General features: G+C 40.5%; 2 protein-coding genes and 1 long non-coding RNA gene across 4 annotated transcripts in view; 2 read left to right on the top strand and 1 right to left on the bottom strand.

Annotated features, from left to right (window-relative positions):
• The window catches only part of UBN2 (ubinuclein 2), a 47,890-nt gene extending 38,684 nt beyond the window's left edge, over nucleotides 1-9,206 (top strand). The window contains exon 16 of one of the 2 annotated variants that reach the window (XR_014555207.1): nucleotides 672-706. Coding sequence is in view for 1 of the 2 variants with exons in the window: in XM_083698554.1 (XP_083554680.1) it covers nucleotides 672-721 (50 nt within the window). In the remaining variant the exon portion in view is untranslated. Of the gene's footprint in view, nucleotides 1-671 lie in introns of both variants that reach the window. The other variant, XM_083698554.1, reaches the window with a different exon arrangement.
• On the bottom strand, nucleotides 4,542-16,932 carry LOC310825382. Its single transcript, XR_014555244.1, has 3 exons — nucleotides 16,788-16,932; nucleotides 14,028-14,219; nucleotides 4,542-4,685 (listed from the first exon to the last, which is right to left on the bottom strand). It is a non-coding gene; the product is annotated as an uncharacterized lncRNA (long non-coding RNA).
• LOC310825326 (putative RNA-binding protein Luc7-like 2) overlaps nucleotides 12,068-16,961 on the top strand; it is a 30,841-nt gene continuing 25,947 nt past the window's right edge. Inside the window, exons 1-2 of the mRNA XM_083698729.1 lie at nucleotides 12,068-12,248; nucleotides 14,042-14,189. Of these exons, the coding sequence (XP_083554855.1) occupies nucleotides 12,117-12,248; nucleotides 14,042-14,189 (280 nt within the window). The 5' untranslated portion in view covers nucleotides 12,068-12,116. The remainder of the gene's footprint in view (nucleotides 12,249-14,041; nucleotides 14,190-16,961) is intronic.

Here is a 16,961-nt window from a genome sequence, read left to right as displayed (position 1 = left end):
TTTTTAAAAGTGAAAGAACAATTTTCTCATCAAGGCTTAAGTCTTTCGTAATTCTACAATAGTGAAAACTGCTGTAGAATCTGTTTTTCCAACATTTCCATGATGGCAGCTGCCAGAAGTACTCCAGAAAACCCTAGGACCCAACAATGGCTTCTGAGAATGCTTGAGGGCCTGTTTATCTCTACATCTCAAGGAGAATTCTCAACTTGGGATGAATATTGGGTTTTCACCTACTTTCATTATCTGTCACTGCATATATAAAATAACAAGTGAACTGAGCTCTTTCATAAGGCATTTTTCTCAAATAAATATTTCTCAGAAAGAATTGGAGTGGAATTTCAACGAAACAGACCAATTAACCTATCTCCCACATTCTTGCTTCTGGAGTCAGGTGCTGGGATACTGGCATATCTGGCATGGCTAGGCCTCTTAGTATTTGCCTACTTGCTAAGTTTTGTCTTTGCCAGTTTTGAACCCAGCTGTACTATTGGAATGTACTACATAGTGTGGCAATGAATTCCACAAAGGTGTTGCATGAAAATTGTTTTTGTTGTAAAGGCTGCCAAGTGGGAATGCAGGTTTCCATCATATAACATACATTTCGTGAGAGTAATTTACATAATAAGACAATTTACCTTATATGAATCCCCCCTTTCATCTTCAAATTCCAGATGGAGGCCAAAGTAAAGGGGACACTAAGTTACAGAGGAAAACCCAGTGATGTCCTGATGAGCAAGGGAGTTAAAGTGGTTCTGCTTTGCTGATGGAGACTGACCAGTTGGGAAAGTGCTAACGCGGACACAGAGCTGCTGTTTCTGTCAATGTTTACATATTCTGATTCCAAGCACTGTGGTGAGGAGGAGGAGGAGGAGGAGGAGGAGGAGAAGAAGAAAAAGAAAAGAATACTTGATCAAAGAGAGAAGGAAAAGGAGGAAAGTGTTCATGTAAAAATGGTTCATAGTTTGATATTTCCTAGTGAATTCCCAAAGCCTTTTATCCTTTCTGAATAGCTCAGAAAGGTTTGGCCAAATAGGTTCAGTTGTCAAACCTACAGCAGCACAAACCTTCTTTCAGGCTGATATCTGATAGAGGATCTGTGAAAGGAAGCTAAAATAGACATCTCTATCCATCATGCAAGTGAGGCCATACATCTGTCGTCCCCAGGGAAGCTTACAGTATATGCCAGTTAGGAACATTCTGTACAGCTTTGGATAATGTGGCATATAAAACAGGAATTGTGATTATGTAGAAAAAGCAAGGAAGAAAGTATTTTCTCCACACGAAGCTAAGGCCATTTTGTCACTATCTCTTTGAAGAGCCTAAAGATTACAGACGGGGAGGATTGTTCACCATAGGTAATGTCATTGACCAGGGTAGAGTTTTTCCCCTCTCAAGATGGGAGGAAGGGAAAAGTCGGAGGGTGTTCTGTAACCATTCTTCAATTTAACTTCATATACTCAAATATAAAATGAGAACTTACTTGGCTTCATCAGACCAGATCTTGCTTTCAGTATCTTCTGAAGAAAGTCTTTTCCTGCCCTTAATCTTGCTGTAGTACTTCAGAGTTGCCTTATTTTTCATAAACATAATCCAGAAATCTCCAGTTTTGATCCTTTGTGAAGAAAGTGTTGTCTCTGGTTCTTCTCCCTCTTTTAATAGCTCTAAAAAGTCTCACACTGTATTGATTTCCAGCTCACAATAACTACATGTAGCTTGCTTTTGTACAGAGTCTTGCTTTTCTCAGTACTGTTCAAAGCCTTCTCCAAAGAGTAGTTGAGGTGCCTTCAGCCTTGGCTTAAAATATGTACCTCTAGCATTCCTAATACCTGCATAGCTAGGAGGTATAAAACCTGACTCCCTTGTTGCACAGGGACACAACTTCTTTGCTGACATTCAGTTTTTGATAGCAATATGTTAGATGTTGGGGAGGCAAATCTTGTATTGCACTTCGTAATTATTACAGAAGGAATATTTGGATCAAAATATAATTTTGTTAAGAAAAATCAAGAAGGCATGAGACATTGTGCTCTTCTGTAAAAAGTATCTATTTTCTCTCACTTAAATCTTATTAAAACATTTTGACCAGTTCTAGCCTGAAAAAACGGAAAAATCTAAGTAATCTGAAAATGAAGGCCATTGTCCAATAAAGGTATATGCGCATGCAGGAGAACATGTATAGCTGGGGGTTTCTTTGAAACTTCAACTGCAAATTGGTTAAGCTACAGTTTAAGCAGACAAGCAGCTTGTCTGTTGAACAGTATGAGTGGCTGCATTAAAACTTCAGAGAAATCTTTGGCTCTTCATATACACATACCTGTATAGCTTTATTGTATATTGGCCTAGATCACACTTGCTGCTGCCTTCTACCAGACACATTTTCTGTTTCCAGGTATGTTCCTTCATCTTAGAAAGCCAGGTATGTTATATTTACTAATTTAGATTTCACACTAATTCTATATGTAAAAAAAATACATATATTTAAATAATATATAATATAAACACAGTAACTGAATGTTGGGTTGAGCCCACTAATAAAGAACTTTGCACAACATCATGGAATAAAAAACTCAGTTAAATATTGAATTTTACCAAATGCAAGGTAAACAAAAGACTTTTCTAAAATATTTCTTGTAGTTTGGTAGAAGAGCCTTCAAACTTGTCATACTTAGTTCAGAATATATTTGGCTGGTTCATTCCCCCAAACGTTAGAGTCCCAAAACTATTAACTGGTATATTTTCTTCTCTTACTCATTTTGCTGACCCTTGAGATAAAGGTAAAAACTTCCTTGTTCACCACAGCATATATTCCATGCATAAACATACAAAATCTTACATTCTCTGCAAGCTTGTTACTATAGTGTTGGCTTTCCCTTGTAGCAATTTAAAGCCTGCATTGCAAATTAAGTATGTTTTTGAATCCTTTTTTAATGTATCTTGAAAGTGTGACTACGTTGAAAAAATAAAAATAATAAATGCAGTTATTGCTTGAGTGAGGTAGAAATGTATTTTCAATGAAATACCATCAAATGTGAGGTTACATTGGCTTAACTAGAAGGAATTTAGTGATAATTTGGCATGTGATGAGTCTGCCTTTGCAGATCTTATTATGAACACTAAATCTTAGGCAGGCAATATTCCTTTCCCCCCTCTGTTCATTCTAATATGCAGTAGGAGAAAGTATGGAGGTCAAATGTTTTTCTGGCAGACTTAGTTTTTTGCTTCCAGGTGTTTATCACTGATAGAAATATTGAAATTTCCCCCTTTAGAACAAAATAGCACAAATTGCCTGCCCCTTCAGTATAGCTCATGCTTATTCTAATAATATATTAAATCAGTGAATGAGTTGATAGGTCAGACTACAGTCATTCATCCCGCCACAAAAAAGTCAAACAGGAATAAGCTGGGCATACAATGTGAACTCTCAGATGATCAAGTTTCAAAAACAGCCAGCTGTAAGTATCTGAAGACATTGTGACACCAGTAAAATAATGATAGATGCCAACTCTGCACTGTGTGCACAGTAAAGGGGGCAAAAGATATTGGAATGAATCAACACAGTGAGGTGCAGCATTTTTTAAAAAAATAAAAAGATATAGGCACATGAGCTGAATAGTTGGATCTAATGAATTGGCTGGAAGAGGATAAATAGCATTCTAATGCGGTTTAATTTGATGAACTTCCTGCATAGTAAGATTCCATTTAGTTGTGTGGTTGCAATTCAAGTTGCTCTTGTCCTAACCCCCTCAGTATTCACAAGCAATAAGTCAAAGCTGTTATTCTGGGCAGCTGAGCTGAACCAGGAACTAAAATGGCAAGCTCACTCTGAGCCTCAAATACAAGCAATAATTTTCAAGTACAGGTTTGGAAATTGAATAATATTTAAATTATGCCTCCTGCTATGTGTGCTTAACCTTATGGGAACACACTAGCAATTTCTAGGTTATCTGGAATTTATCCAAAATCTAGATAAAGGATACAGGCATTGAACTACAAAATGCAAAAACGTCAGTTGTCTTAAAAATATATTGTTCTCCTCCAACCTTAAGATAAAAGTTGATGGTTTAAATTACTCCTTTTTGTTCAGACTTTTATATCTGCTTGTCTCCCGGAAGATGGTTGGGAATGTTGTCAAAGTCCCAGGTGTGGGTGCTGTGGGTTTGACATCTGTTTTATTAAATAAGAAGTGACTTTTAATTTATCCAGTAGTATAGGCTGGAAGTGGGGTAGACAAGCAAGATGACACTTCTTTCCATTTTTAGCAGTCTAATCCAACCTCTGCATAGCCTCTCCACTTGGTACAAAAGTAAAGATTCTGCAATTCCGAAGCTACCATCAGTTATACGGAACCATAATCATCTGACAGATAGTCTCTTAAAGCTCCCAACTGTCTTATGTTTGCTGCTACATTCGTGGAAAGAACTTTTGGCTATATTTATAAGTCAATTTAAATCTAGTTTACAGATTGATTTTAGAGTTGGTTGCCCACAGGAAGATTAGAATGTCTTGATTTATTGGAGTGCATTGGCAACAGATATAGTGACTGCGCTTATTTTTTTATTTTGGGACTTTTCAGGATAGTATTGCAGGGAAGAAGTAAAGCCTGCAGTCAGGCTAAGCTTTGGAAGGTTTTCACCCAGGTCTCTTCCAGTGTTGGTCATTGTAGAATTGCTTGCTTTTTCTATTTTCTAAAAACGAAACACAAAGGTAAACAACTGATCAACATTTTATGCAATTTAATTTTATGGCAACGTGTAAAAGTTTTTATATAATTTGGTTCTGTCTCTGAATAGTGTTATCACTCCAACTTACTTGATTCAGGCCTTTGTCCTTTGGTTAAGTGCCTTTTCTTTGTTTTTTGTTCCCAACTTTCCTCAAGATGTATACTCAGAGGTCCTAAAGTGCTAGGAGGTATTTGGAAGAACCTTGAACCTGCCAATATGACTTTATGCTGTTAAAATGACTTTTCCCTTCTGTAATTAGTGTGTGTAATGTTATCACTGCTGTATCATGGCATTCATTATTAGGTGCTTGCTTTCACACATGGCAGTATTCCTGACAGCCCTAATGTTTCATATGTTTTCTGTAACGTTAATGTTTACTTACAAAGGTGAACATAGACACAGGTGAGAGTATGGTAATTAGGTGTATTTGAGCAACTGTAAGGAAATGAGTGGTTAGTTGGAAATGGGCTGAACTATTCTCACTGGAGTTTCAGGTTGCATATTAAATTTTAGTATAATAGTGCTAGTCTGATAGTGGTATAAATATTGAATAAACTTGAACTGGTATTACTAAAGTGTGACACAATTCTCAACAAAATGTAACATTCTTAGCAGAAGAAGAAGAAGCACTGAACAAATTTCCACAAGTTATAGAAATTGTATCAAGAATTCGTATTTCTTAAATCAAACTAGCAAAGTTAATTTCAGTTCCGGGAGCACAAAAAGTGCTGACTAAAAAGGTAGAATCCTTTTCATATTGTTCTACTCCATCTGAGGAACCTGTTCTTTGGATCTCTAGGCAGCTATCTGGTGACAGTAGTGACTAAATATTCCTACTTAAAGTGACTGTTTCCCATGCATATTGAGCTTCCTTGTGTTGCTCAGATACATATCTAAAAATCTGTCAGAATTAGTCACACAAGAATCTTGCAATTAAGTAGCAAACTTGCTAAATTAAAGAGTAGCAAACTAGTTTCAAGCAAAGAATTACAACAGGATTTCACTTAATGTCAATATTTTTATGACGCCTACTACTGTAAATTAATGAACTGTGAGAATAGTAAAAATGCAACCTAGCAGTCAGAATAAGTAAATGTGCATTTTAAAGCTTGTTATATATTTGTAAAAAAGTAATCTGGATTTTCTTTAACAGTGTATTATTTAACAAGGTTTTACTATCTCGAAAAACAAATCTAAGTTGCATTCTGTCAAAATAATTCTGAATCAATGGTTGGGCACTCAGTGCTGAATACTGCTATACCTGTTCAAGTGAAGGTGGCTCATTGTGGCTGAGGGAGATATTATCTATGTGGTGAGTTAATTTCTTCCTAATTCCAGTGCAAATATGAGAGGAGATTGTTCTACCTCTAGTCAAAAAAGGGGTTTGAACAAACTTCAGTTTAGCAAGGAATGTTCTAATTGGGAGGGAAGAGAGAGACTGCCATGCCCTTGTTTGTTTGAAGCCTGATCTATGGCCTAAAATTAAGCTTTAAGGAACTTACATCATTTAGGAAAAAATGAGCTTGCTCTAAACATAACTTCATCAAAGAACCCAAAAATGTGTCATTTTCTATGGGCGGAGGTATTAGGGAAATATGGTGGTGTGGAATCAGTGTGACAGTGTAGAAATTGCCCTTAGTCTTCTCTGAATCCACTTCTCAGGACCCTTTTGCTCAATTTTGCCTTTTTACAGCTCCCACCATTTTTTTGGTGGTTGAAGTTTTAAAAGAGCTTTGAGAAGTCTTTGTTCCATATAGCTTTTTGGAACCATTTGACTCACTCGCTCCAGGAAACGCAAGCTCCATGTTTAGACCATTTTCAGTTCTTTTCCCTAATTGAATTATCCTTTCGTTTGGCACAGCAGAAAACCAGGGTTCTCTAGTTTTATCTTACAATAAATGTTGCATTATGGAGCAGTTCTTGTGCAGGATAAGAGTGTCTTTGTTCCATATAACAAATAATTTTCTGAAGCCTTCTCCCATTCCTATTGTAGACGGTTAAATAGTGTACACGACATTCAATTATTTTTCACCTCATTAAGGACTGAGGGTTTTTCACTTGCTGTGCTGACATTTAGCAGCAAAGATAACAACTGGGTATGCTCTTGCCTGACATAAAACATAAACTGGCAGAAACAAGCCAACAAATTCAGAGGAAGCTAAATGGTAGGCATGGCACTCAATGTTATTTAGAAGCAACTGGTTTTCAGCACAGGGGGGCAGGGATGGTCTTTGTTTTCATACTTTCCCTTCTCTCTACAAGGCCTTAGTTTGATTCAGTAGGCAGTAAAATAAACTATGCATATAACTAGACTTATCATTCAGTAGCACATATACATTTCCCATGCTGGTGTGATGTTTACCCAAAGAAACAAGATATAGCTTTTTGAATGTGTATACTACAGAAATATTTTTGTAACATGGAAATTAAACTCTAGATAAAAAGCAAAAAGACTTTCACCAGTTCAAAGCTAGTGTCATGAAGAAACTTCATGGCTTTAAGAACAATATTAAAATCTGATGATGTAATGCCTTGATTGACATTATCAAATATGCAGACATGAAACACGTAACTATGGGAGAAATATCCTTCATTACCATCAGCAAACAGAATTTGATAAATCTGCAAGTGAATGAATACCTCACCTGTACACAGAGAAATGTCAGTTGGACATTTTAACTAACTCTTCCTTTAGATAGATCCTCCTCTACATGTAAGTCAAGTTAGAATCCTGATACTTTTCTGCCTCCTCTTGCACATTTCAGTGTTGGACCTTGTGTGGTTTAAATAATTGTATGACTAAACTCCCTGATGTTGCAACTGGTGCACTTTTGTCATTCATTCTCAGTGTTGGAGGTAGATTCTAAGCTTTAGAGTATTTGGACTGCTAGCAAGCAAGCAAAAACTCAATTATACTTACGTTACTTTAAAATAAGCTTAACTTGACCTCAAACCTGCTGAGCAGTGTTGAATTTTTAGCATTATAAACTAGCTCTCCCCCTTTCCCCTCTTAGCACATTCAGACCTGAACATTACATTTCATCCGTTGGTATTTTCTAGGTCACAATATGTTTATTATAAGTGAGTGCCTGTGTCATTATAAATTCAAAACATTGAGCAGAAATTATTCTGGAAGAAAAGAATAAAATGCATTTCCTAATAAAGGGAATCACTCAACAGTAGAGCTTTGAAGTTTAAAGGCTAGCAGTTCTAACCTTTCTGCTGAATCGTGTGTGTGTGTGTTTTCCTCACCTATTAACATTCAGTTGGGGGAGAAGTAAGCTTTTAATACCTAGCTCAGTTGGCTATACATTTTAATAGAAGAGGTTATACAAAGTGAGGAAACTTCTACATGGTTAGCTCACTACTTGACAAAATTGACACATGAGTAGTTTAAAAAAATTACTAGTTTGTATACCCCTCCTTAATGTAACAAGCTTCCTTATCAAGTAGTGGTGCTGTAATAAACCATACTTGGCAAACACATCTGAAGCAGTAGCTGTGTTCTAGGTTCCGCATGTAGGCTTACTTTACAAGTTAGAACTGGAGTTTTTATGTAACTGAAGGGAAAACCTTTGGCTTCATGTGGGGAGAATACTCTCCTAAAACATCTTCCATGTGATAATGTACTCCATGCAACAAATATAAATGGCTTCTCTTAGAGAAGGGGGCTTGAGTAGCCAAACACAGCTACTTGATAACTGGTGCCAACTGCTTTTGGTTTTGCTTTTTAGGGAGATGTGTTCTATTGACGTGGCGTAAATGATTTTATCTTTTCCTCCTCTCTCAAACCGAATCTGAACACAATATTTGAATTAACTTTTTTGTAATAATCTCAGGACCTGAAAGATTGTAGCATAGTGTGTCTTAAATGATGTACTGTACCAGCCATGAATTTTGTAAATACCCCCATCGCCCTCCTTTTTGTATTTTTGTTCTTTTTTTAAATATGTAAGGCTCCTCACCAGAACTGGTGCTTGCTTACTATCCATCTAAAACTGGAGTAGGAAAAAGGGAAAGCTGCTGTCACAATTGCCTGCCCCAGTTCTAAGTGTACGTTAAGGTTTGCTCAATTTTTAAAATGCTATTTATCTGGGAAACAAATACTTTTACTCCTAGCACACTATATCATGGTTTGGACCTGAACAATAACATATTGAATAACATATATTTGTTCCAGAACCAAAATTGCTTGATGTCAGAAGCAAGCAATTTTCTTCATGGCATGCCTGCCTCTGAAGTCCAGGAATTCCCAGTTTTCACACTTCCAAACAGGGTGCAGATTTTTATTTTTTTGCAACAGACTTCCTCTAAGAATGCATCTGTAGTTAGCTAGCAGATATCTGATCTGAAGTGGGAGCCTTGTTCAATTGAGTGTAGGTGTTCCTGTTCTTAACTATGGCAGGGCCTTCATGAGTGTTTTTTCCCCCTTTTGTATGTGTCATGTGTCTGTGCTGTATTAAATAAAGAGGAATGTACATATAAGCCCATCCGTCTTCTGCTATTTATTTATGTATTTGAAGCCATTAAAACATGCAATGTTGCTATCAAATAATGCATTTTTTAAACCCAACAAAAATAACAGTATAGGGAGGACAATACTGAATCAGAGTACAATGAAAATACAAAATATCAAAGCAAAAACTAATATACCTGATCCCCAAATGATCACAAAAAAGATATTTACAGAAGCAAGAAGAGGGTTGTGTGTTGTCAAGGCTACATGTGAAGAAAAATATTCAGTCTAGGTCCAGTTGTCAAAAATGCGCTCTCATGACAGTGGCATGTGAAGCAGCACCTTGGCTAAGAATGCAAGAGAGCAGGTAGATTCAACTAGAAGCTATCCTGGACACAGGCAGGTTAGGGTCTAAAGCACTGAGCCCTAGGGCTTGCCGATCGGAAGGTCAGCGGTTTGAATCCCCGTGACAGGGTGAGCTCCCATTGCTCGGTCCCTGCTCCTGTCAACCTAGCAGTTCGAAAGCACATCAAAGTGCAAGTAGATAAATAGGGACCGCTCCGGCGGGAAGGTAAACAGCGTTTCTGTGTGCTGCTCTGGTTTCGTCAGAAGCGGTTTAGTCATGCTGGCCACATGACCCAGAAAAACTGTCTGCGCACAAATGCCGGCTCCCTCGGCCAGTAAAGCGAGATGGGAGCCGCAACCCGAGTCATTCATGACTGGACGTAACTGTCAGGGGTCCTTTACCTTTACTTTTTTACCAATATATTGAATTGGTCCTGCAAATGGATTGGGAGCTAATGAGGATGACAGTACACCAGCATTAACTGCCAGTGCCTCTGGCAGATTTCTTTTGTATTAATTTTAATTTAGTTCCCATTGAGGCTTTTGAATACTGCACAGGCACCCTCACAATAGCACCTTGCAGTAGTCTAATCCAGATGTTACTAAGGCACACATAACTGCTCAGGTCAGACCTCACCATGGAGGATTCCAACCTAAGATGGGAAAAGACTGCTTGTAATCCAGGCATGGGATACATTATATTGTCATGTTACTGCATTATAATGTCATGTACTGTTACTCTTTTTCCTAATACTGTACTTCAGTTGTGCAGACGTAATTGTACACAGAAACACTATTAGAGCTTTTTCATATACAACCAGTTCCGATAGAACTGATAAACTGGTGATATTTCTTGCCCATTGTAGAGCTGCCATACACTTATTTACTCAGGTGACAGGATTGTTGTGAATTGGAAATACTGTAATATGTAAAGCATCCCTTAATAAACTGTTGAATGGTTTTAAAAAAGCCACCTTGTAGGCAAATTTGGAAGCTGGAGGAATTATTAGCAGAACTATGCTAATGAAAAAAGGGATGCATGATATTTTGCAAGCATTTTAAAACATGCATTTTACCAGGATGGTAGGCGAGCAAATAACTAGGAAAGAAAAGCAATGTGTTTCTAAAGCTCTGTTAAGTTTATCTTGGGGGGAAAATGCTGTGGTGGCTTACCTCTGAATAAACATGCAAGGGCTGTTATATGCATATTCTTTGTAAATATGTTTATGTATGAACGAAACAAACGCATAAACCTTAGTGTTTAACACTCTTGCTCTTCCCGGTATTCATTCTGCATTCAGCAAGAGGCGAGTTCCTTCGCAATGCAGAGAGCCCTTACTTAGCTCTATGGGCGCCTTCGTGTGTCTAGAAATATGTGGGGCAACGTCCGGCATGCAAACGTCACAGTGTTGCCGGATAAGCAACCTGCGACGTATATGGAAGGGGTGGGACCTGTCTACGAAAAATGCGATGTTAGCTACAATAACAGGATTGGAAGACTTAAAACTGTGTTAGCCCCAGTGGCCTAATGGATAAGGCATTGGCCTCCTAAGCCAGGGATTGTGGGTTCGAGTCCCATCTGGGGTGAAGTTTTTTCCACCCTTCCTCCCTCTCTGTTATTCAGTTTACATTTTGAAGCTGTTTGAAGAATTACGCTTCCTCTCAGTCGGAAGAAGGCGCGAAAGGCATTAACTACAGTTATACAGTTATACTACAGTTATACTAACGGTAACGTGAGCGACACGCAGAGTAGTAATATTCTGCTGACTCTCTCGATACTACTTATGAGTGACTCGTGCGGCGTGTTCATTTCACACAGCCTTTCCACAGTAAAACTAATCATTTCACAGCCCTCGTCTTCAGCACACGGAGGCTTAGCACATTTATGGCATAACATGTGGTGGACCCCAGCCCGCTTCATAAAAGGAGGTTTACGCCACGAATGTGCAGCTAAGCCTTTATGTCGCCTTTGAGCACTTTCTGGGACCCACCAGGGCTGACCACTATTGGGAGTCTGTTTGCAGCCAGGCAAGGCTGGCGGTGGAAGAGCCGGGCTGTCAGGGCACCTCTGAAAGTTGAGGTAACGCAAAGGGAAGCTGTTTGTGCTGGGAGAACCAGTGGTCCTCAGGACGTTGTGGAACTGCAATTCCCGCCGTGCCTGGCCGGAGATTTCAGGCATGGGTGTAGCGGGGCGCGGAGGCAGCTTCCCCCCAAATCGAGGAAATACATAGAAACACTTAACTGACGAAATGGATCGCAGAGATCTCGGTTCTGCCCCCCTCCCCCCACAGAATTCCTGGCCACGCCCACACGTTCGGAAGTTTGAGTCCAACAGCCGTGGCATCCGTTGTTTCCTCGCGCCCTGCCTGCTCAGTTCGCTCCCCACGTCACGCCTCGGCCCCGAACTTAGGCACGAGGTTGCCGCGACGCCCACGCAGCTCGCTGAGTTCGGTTGATCTCGGCTCTGTTAGCCGTCCCTGCAGGGCGGGTGAAAGGAGCTGTTCCGCGTTCCCCCGTCGGCTGATCTTATTGGCTGAACCTGGAACGAGCTGCGGCGTTTCATTGGCTGAGAGGAACCGAAGTGTTTGGCCAAGATGGCGGCGCTGGGTTCGCCTCTCCGTACTTTCCGCGGTCTGCTGCGCGAGCTCCGCTATGTGCAAGGCGGCCGCTCCTACCGGGAGACGGAGGCTTACCATTATCTGAAGGAAGCCTTCCGCGCCCACCGGGTACGTTGGTGAGGAGGAGTCGGCACGGCTGTGGGGTTGCTGCGTTAACAGAATGTGTGTCCCGCAATGTCGTTTATAATGTCGACCTTCTAGGTTACGGTAATGCACGCTGCGCGCGGCTGCCGTGGTTAAATATAGCGTCTAGCCTCTTCATAAAATTGTAAGAGTGCATTTCGCGCCTCAGGGTCTCCGCTATCCTCTCTCTGCGGTTTTATGGGTCCAGTTCAAGTTGTTAGATCCAGTACACTGCACCCAAACTGCTTTGGTTTATAGACCAACCCTCTTTTTGATGCCTGCTCCCAGCTTTTATCAGCTAAGAAAATCATCTTGATATAAAGCAATTTGAGCGAATGAGACCAATAGGGGGTCTAGTGGTAAAGAAGGCTGTCTCTGCACATGGTGTAGAGGGAAGTGAGGGGCATATGGGGCTTCTCAACCTGGTAAGGGGGCTCATCTAAGAGAAGGAAAACACTGATCCTAAACCTCAGCCACTTTGCAACTATAAACATTCGTAATAAAGGCTTTGGGAGGAAACCTTGAGGAAAAATCAGTACCATCTGCCTTGTGGGACATCTTCAGGAGAAGAAAAGGCTAAGAAGTAAACCCTACCTACACCAATCTGGAGTGGAGGCCCTAAGATGGCTGGATGGTGCCTTGTACGCCTTCTTCCGGCAACTCCTGTAGCCAAGCTGGTGCCAAACATATTGCTCTGCTTTCATTTAGACTACATAAGTGAGGTCAAGAGGCGGGTCTTGTCTGGTCAGCCCAGGACTTCTGTACACACTGCTCAGGCTTGTGCCCCGGGAAGGTCACTTTGGTGCAACTAACATAGTGGTACCCCTGGAGGCACACTCCAGTGTCTCTAGAGCAGAGATTTTCAACCTTTTTGAGTCCATGGCTCCCTTAAAAAACTACAGGAGTGGCACTCCTATGGGGCTCGGGAGCCCAGTTATGTCACCCCTTGCCTGCAGAGCTGAAAGCCTTTCACGCTTTTCGAACAGCCTCTCTTGTGGAGTGTTCTCTCAGCCTCCTGTCCTCTCCCCTCTCCTTGGGAGTCCTCTGGGCAGCCACTGCTGCTGTCCCTGGTCTCTTGAGCTGCTCCCCCTTGCTCCAAAGAGAGGTACCTCCTCAAACTGCTCCACAGGGGCCTGGGACTTATCTGTTCATTCCCAACGGCAAGGGCTGGAGGGCTGGCTGGGCTCCCTCAACTGCTTGCTTGATTACTCCAAGGCCACATCAGCTCCTGGCAACCAGCACCCCCTGGCCAGCCCAAGGCACCATTCACCTGTGGAGCTTGTAGCCAGGGCTGCAACAAACAGCTGTGCAAGCTTTTGGGAGGCAGAGATGCAAGAGGGCATCAGAGGAGAGAGAGAAGAAAAGAGAGACAGAGGCCAGTCTTGCCCATGACACCCCTGAACATCATTCAAGGCACCCCAGGATGCCACAGCACACTGGTTGAAAACCACTGCTCTAGAGATAGACAGATGCCAACAATTGTCTATGACTAAGTGTATTAACTGCAATTTCTGAACTTTTTTCAAAAGCAACTCCATATAGATTACTGTTAAACGCAGTGACATCTGGAGGTTACTAGAGATGTGTTAGGCCATCTCTTTCTGGATAGAATCATAGCTAGCATAAAACTGATATGCTTGTTTAGCTTGGCCATAATAATCTGATCAAATTAAAATGTATGTAGATCTAGCAAATTCCACAGCTTGATGGGATTCTAATAAGAATGCATAGATATATATTTATGAGGTTCTTATGTTCACCTACCTTTCTGTCTGCAGGTAACCAGTGAAAAATTATGCAGGGCCCAGCATGACCTACATTTCCAGGCTGCCACCTATCTCTGTCTTCTGCGTAGTGTCCGAGAACACTTAGCATTGCATAAGGAATATCATGGCAAAGGAGAGCGGTCAACAGAGGAAGCAGCTGGTCTTGTAGGCCTTAAACTGCCACAACAGCCTGGAGGGAAAGGATGGGAGCCGTGAATATAACAAGATTTGTTCTTACTTCCTGAGAATGCTATATTGAGTTTTATTTTTGAAGAGACACATTTGTTCAAATAAAAATGCTTGTATGAAATATAGGACTCTTAACCAGAAATTTGCAGTGCCCTTAAATGTGTTAAAGTACAGTCAACTCTTCTGATACATATATTTGGTTGCTTATTCCATCTTCCCTTTCAGCCTGCCTGCACTGCCATAACAAAGTGTTAACTATACAGACTGCAAAGTACGTATGATGAAGACTCAGCTGTTTTCCCAACCAGGATTTTCTTTGATCCGTTGAGTTAAGAAATACTAATTTGGGGTGCAATCCTTTCCACACTTACCTGAGAGTAAGCCCAAGTGAACACAGAACTTACTTCAAAGTAAACATGCACTGTAAATGTGCAGTCAAAGCTACCTTTGAAATTGATAATTTAAATAGTTTAAATGTCAACCACCTTGCAACTAGCCAATTCAAAACCAACAGTTAAAAACTAACATGATATGATATGATAAAGCATCAGTTATAAAAACTACAAACTTACTATTGCTTACTTTTACAAAGTAAGGCAGGCCTCCCTAGAGAGGACATTTTATAGATAAGGTGCCATGCCCAACTGGATCCTTTTTCCTGTCACCACTTGCCAATCCTTTGAAGATGGAGGGGCACAGCAAAGGGGTACTGAAAATAGCTGCAAGGTTCAAGCAGTCTTGTGTGGTAGAATACTGTTTTTCAGGTATCAGGTTCCCTAGCTGCATATATCTTTATAGGTAATCACCAGCACTTTGAACTGTACCTGGAAATGAACCAGCAGCCAGGCTAGCTATTTAAAAACAGGTGATGTTTGAAGCATATAGTTGCTCCACTTAATAATCTGGCAGAAACATTTTGTAGTAATTGAACATGTCTAGGAAGTCTTCAAAGGCATCTACACACAAAGCACTGCCGCAGTCTGAAGATTGCTTAGATGGTTATTCATGAGCTACTGATCTCTGTCTAGGAGACACTATTGGAAGGTACTGGATACCATGAGGATCATTTAAGCATCCAGTATTCTGGATTTAGCAGAACCCCTAGCTATGAAGCTAATCACACAAACAACACTGTTCAGTACCATTCTGTAACTGGCCTGCTCCTTCCATGATCAGAAAAGCTACCTTCTAACAGTGCATCTGACTTGTCTGGATTGATCTTTGGTTTATTGGCCTTGCACATCCATTACAGTTTGCAACCACTGATTCAGCACTCCCATTATTTAACCTTAATGTAACAAAAAAAAAGAGCTTCTGTGATTGCAACTGGAATCTACAGCTGAACTGATTTGATTGTACATGTTAAGAAATTATTTTTAAAAAGACTTTTCCAGCAATGCTGTGTTGTTTGATGTTGTATTTCCCCCCATTACATTATTATGTTTCATTTCACATTTTTGTAAGTTGCTCTCTGAAAGTATCCTAAAATGTAGGTATAAATATATTAAATAAATAAACAAACATAAATGTATAGGAAACTAGATGGACCCTAAAGTATAATTACAATAATCTCCATGAGTAGTCTCCCAGGACCACCTTCTGGAATTGGCTGTCTAGGTCAGGACTGAAACCACTAAAATAACAGTCCCAACCCATACAACCTATTCAGAAGATACTGTCAATGATATCAAAAGCTTTCTAGATATGCTGAACAGCGTAGGCCACAATGCATTTCCCTCTCCTGGTATAGCCCATCCATCTGGCCAACCAAATGAGTTTTGGTGGTTCTTGAATGTAATTCATTCCAGGAGTCTGTTCAACTCCCAAAACCGTTCGAAAACCAAGGCACTGCTTCCATTTGGCTTTAGGAGCTTTCTGCACTCAATTGGAAGCCGCGGAAGCCGCTTTGGATGTTTGGCTTCCGAAAAACGTTAGCAAACTGGAACATTTCAGGGGTTGCAGTGTTTCAGAGCTGATTTGTTTGGCAACTAAGCCATTCGGGAACCAAGGTGCCACTGTAGATCCAGAAGGGTGGATGGATTTGTATGGCAATCACTCAAAGACCATGCATTGTTTTCAGGGGGGGGGGTATGTCAAAAGAAGTCTTTAGAGGTCTCACAAATGCCTCTTTCAACACTACTAATAGTCAAGGTGCATAATGTGCAAGGCAGTTGGCTACGCTCTGCCAAACACCTTGCCCATCCCCAGGCTGCAGCAAAGTGAAATTAATCCATGAAAGTAAGAATGGATGGTTCACTTGAATATATCCATAAATTGAAAATGGGAGCTGATCTATATACTAGATGCACCCATATATTGAACTGCACAACTAGTACCATGTAATATGCAACTGGTGACGAATCTAAACTTCTTATTTATTTTTATTCCATCTATCTTTCAAGAAACTTAGAGTGGCCTACAGTTTCAGACCATAGCCCTGTGAAGGATATGCTCAAAAACAGTAACAGGCGCAGGGTTAGTGGGAATTTAAAACTGGGACTTTTTGGCTTATGTCAAGTGATGTACACCCTCTAGCCACCCTATTCAAAAACGATGCAGCTATTATCACTTCTAAACTGTGGTCAGTCGTTTGGCTACGAAAAGGACCTTTTGAAGTTTCAAGAGGTGGAGAGGAAGGTGAGCTTCCTCCAAGTCTGTGGCAAAAGGAGTCGTTTTCTCTTTAAGAACATCTGCTAGGCCGCTGACGCTCGTCTGATTCAAAGGACAAAACGTCACAGAAAGA

This window comes from Podarcis gaigeae (genome assembly GCF_964106915.1).
Source record: "Podarcis gaigeae genome assembly, chromosome: 10".
NCBI classification, from domain to species: domain Eukaryota; kingdom Metazoa; phylum Chordata; class Lepidosauria; order Squamata; family Lacertidae; genus Podarcis; species Podarcis gaigeae.
Note: the sequence above shows the minus strand (reverse complement) of the source record. Positions and strands in the feature narration are given on the sequence as shown.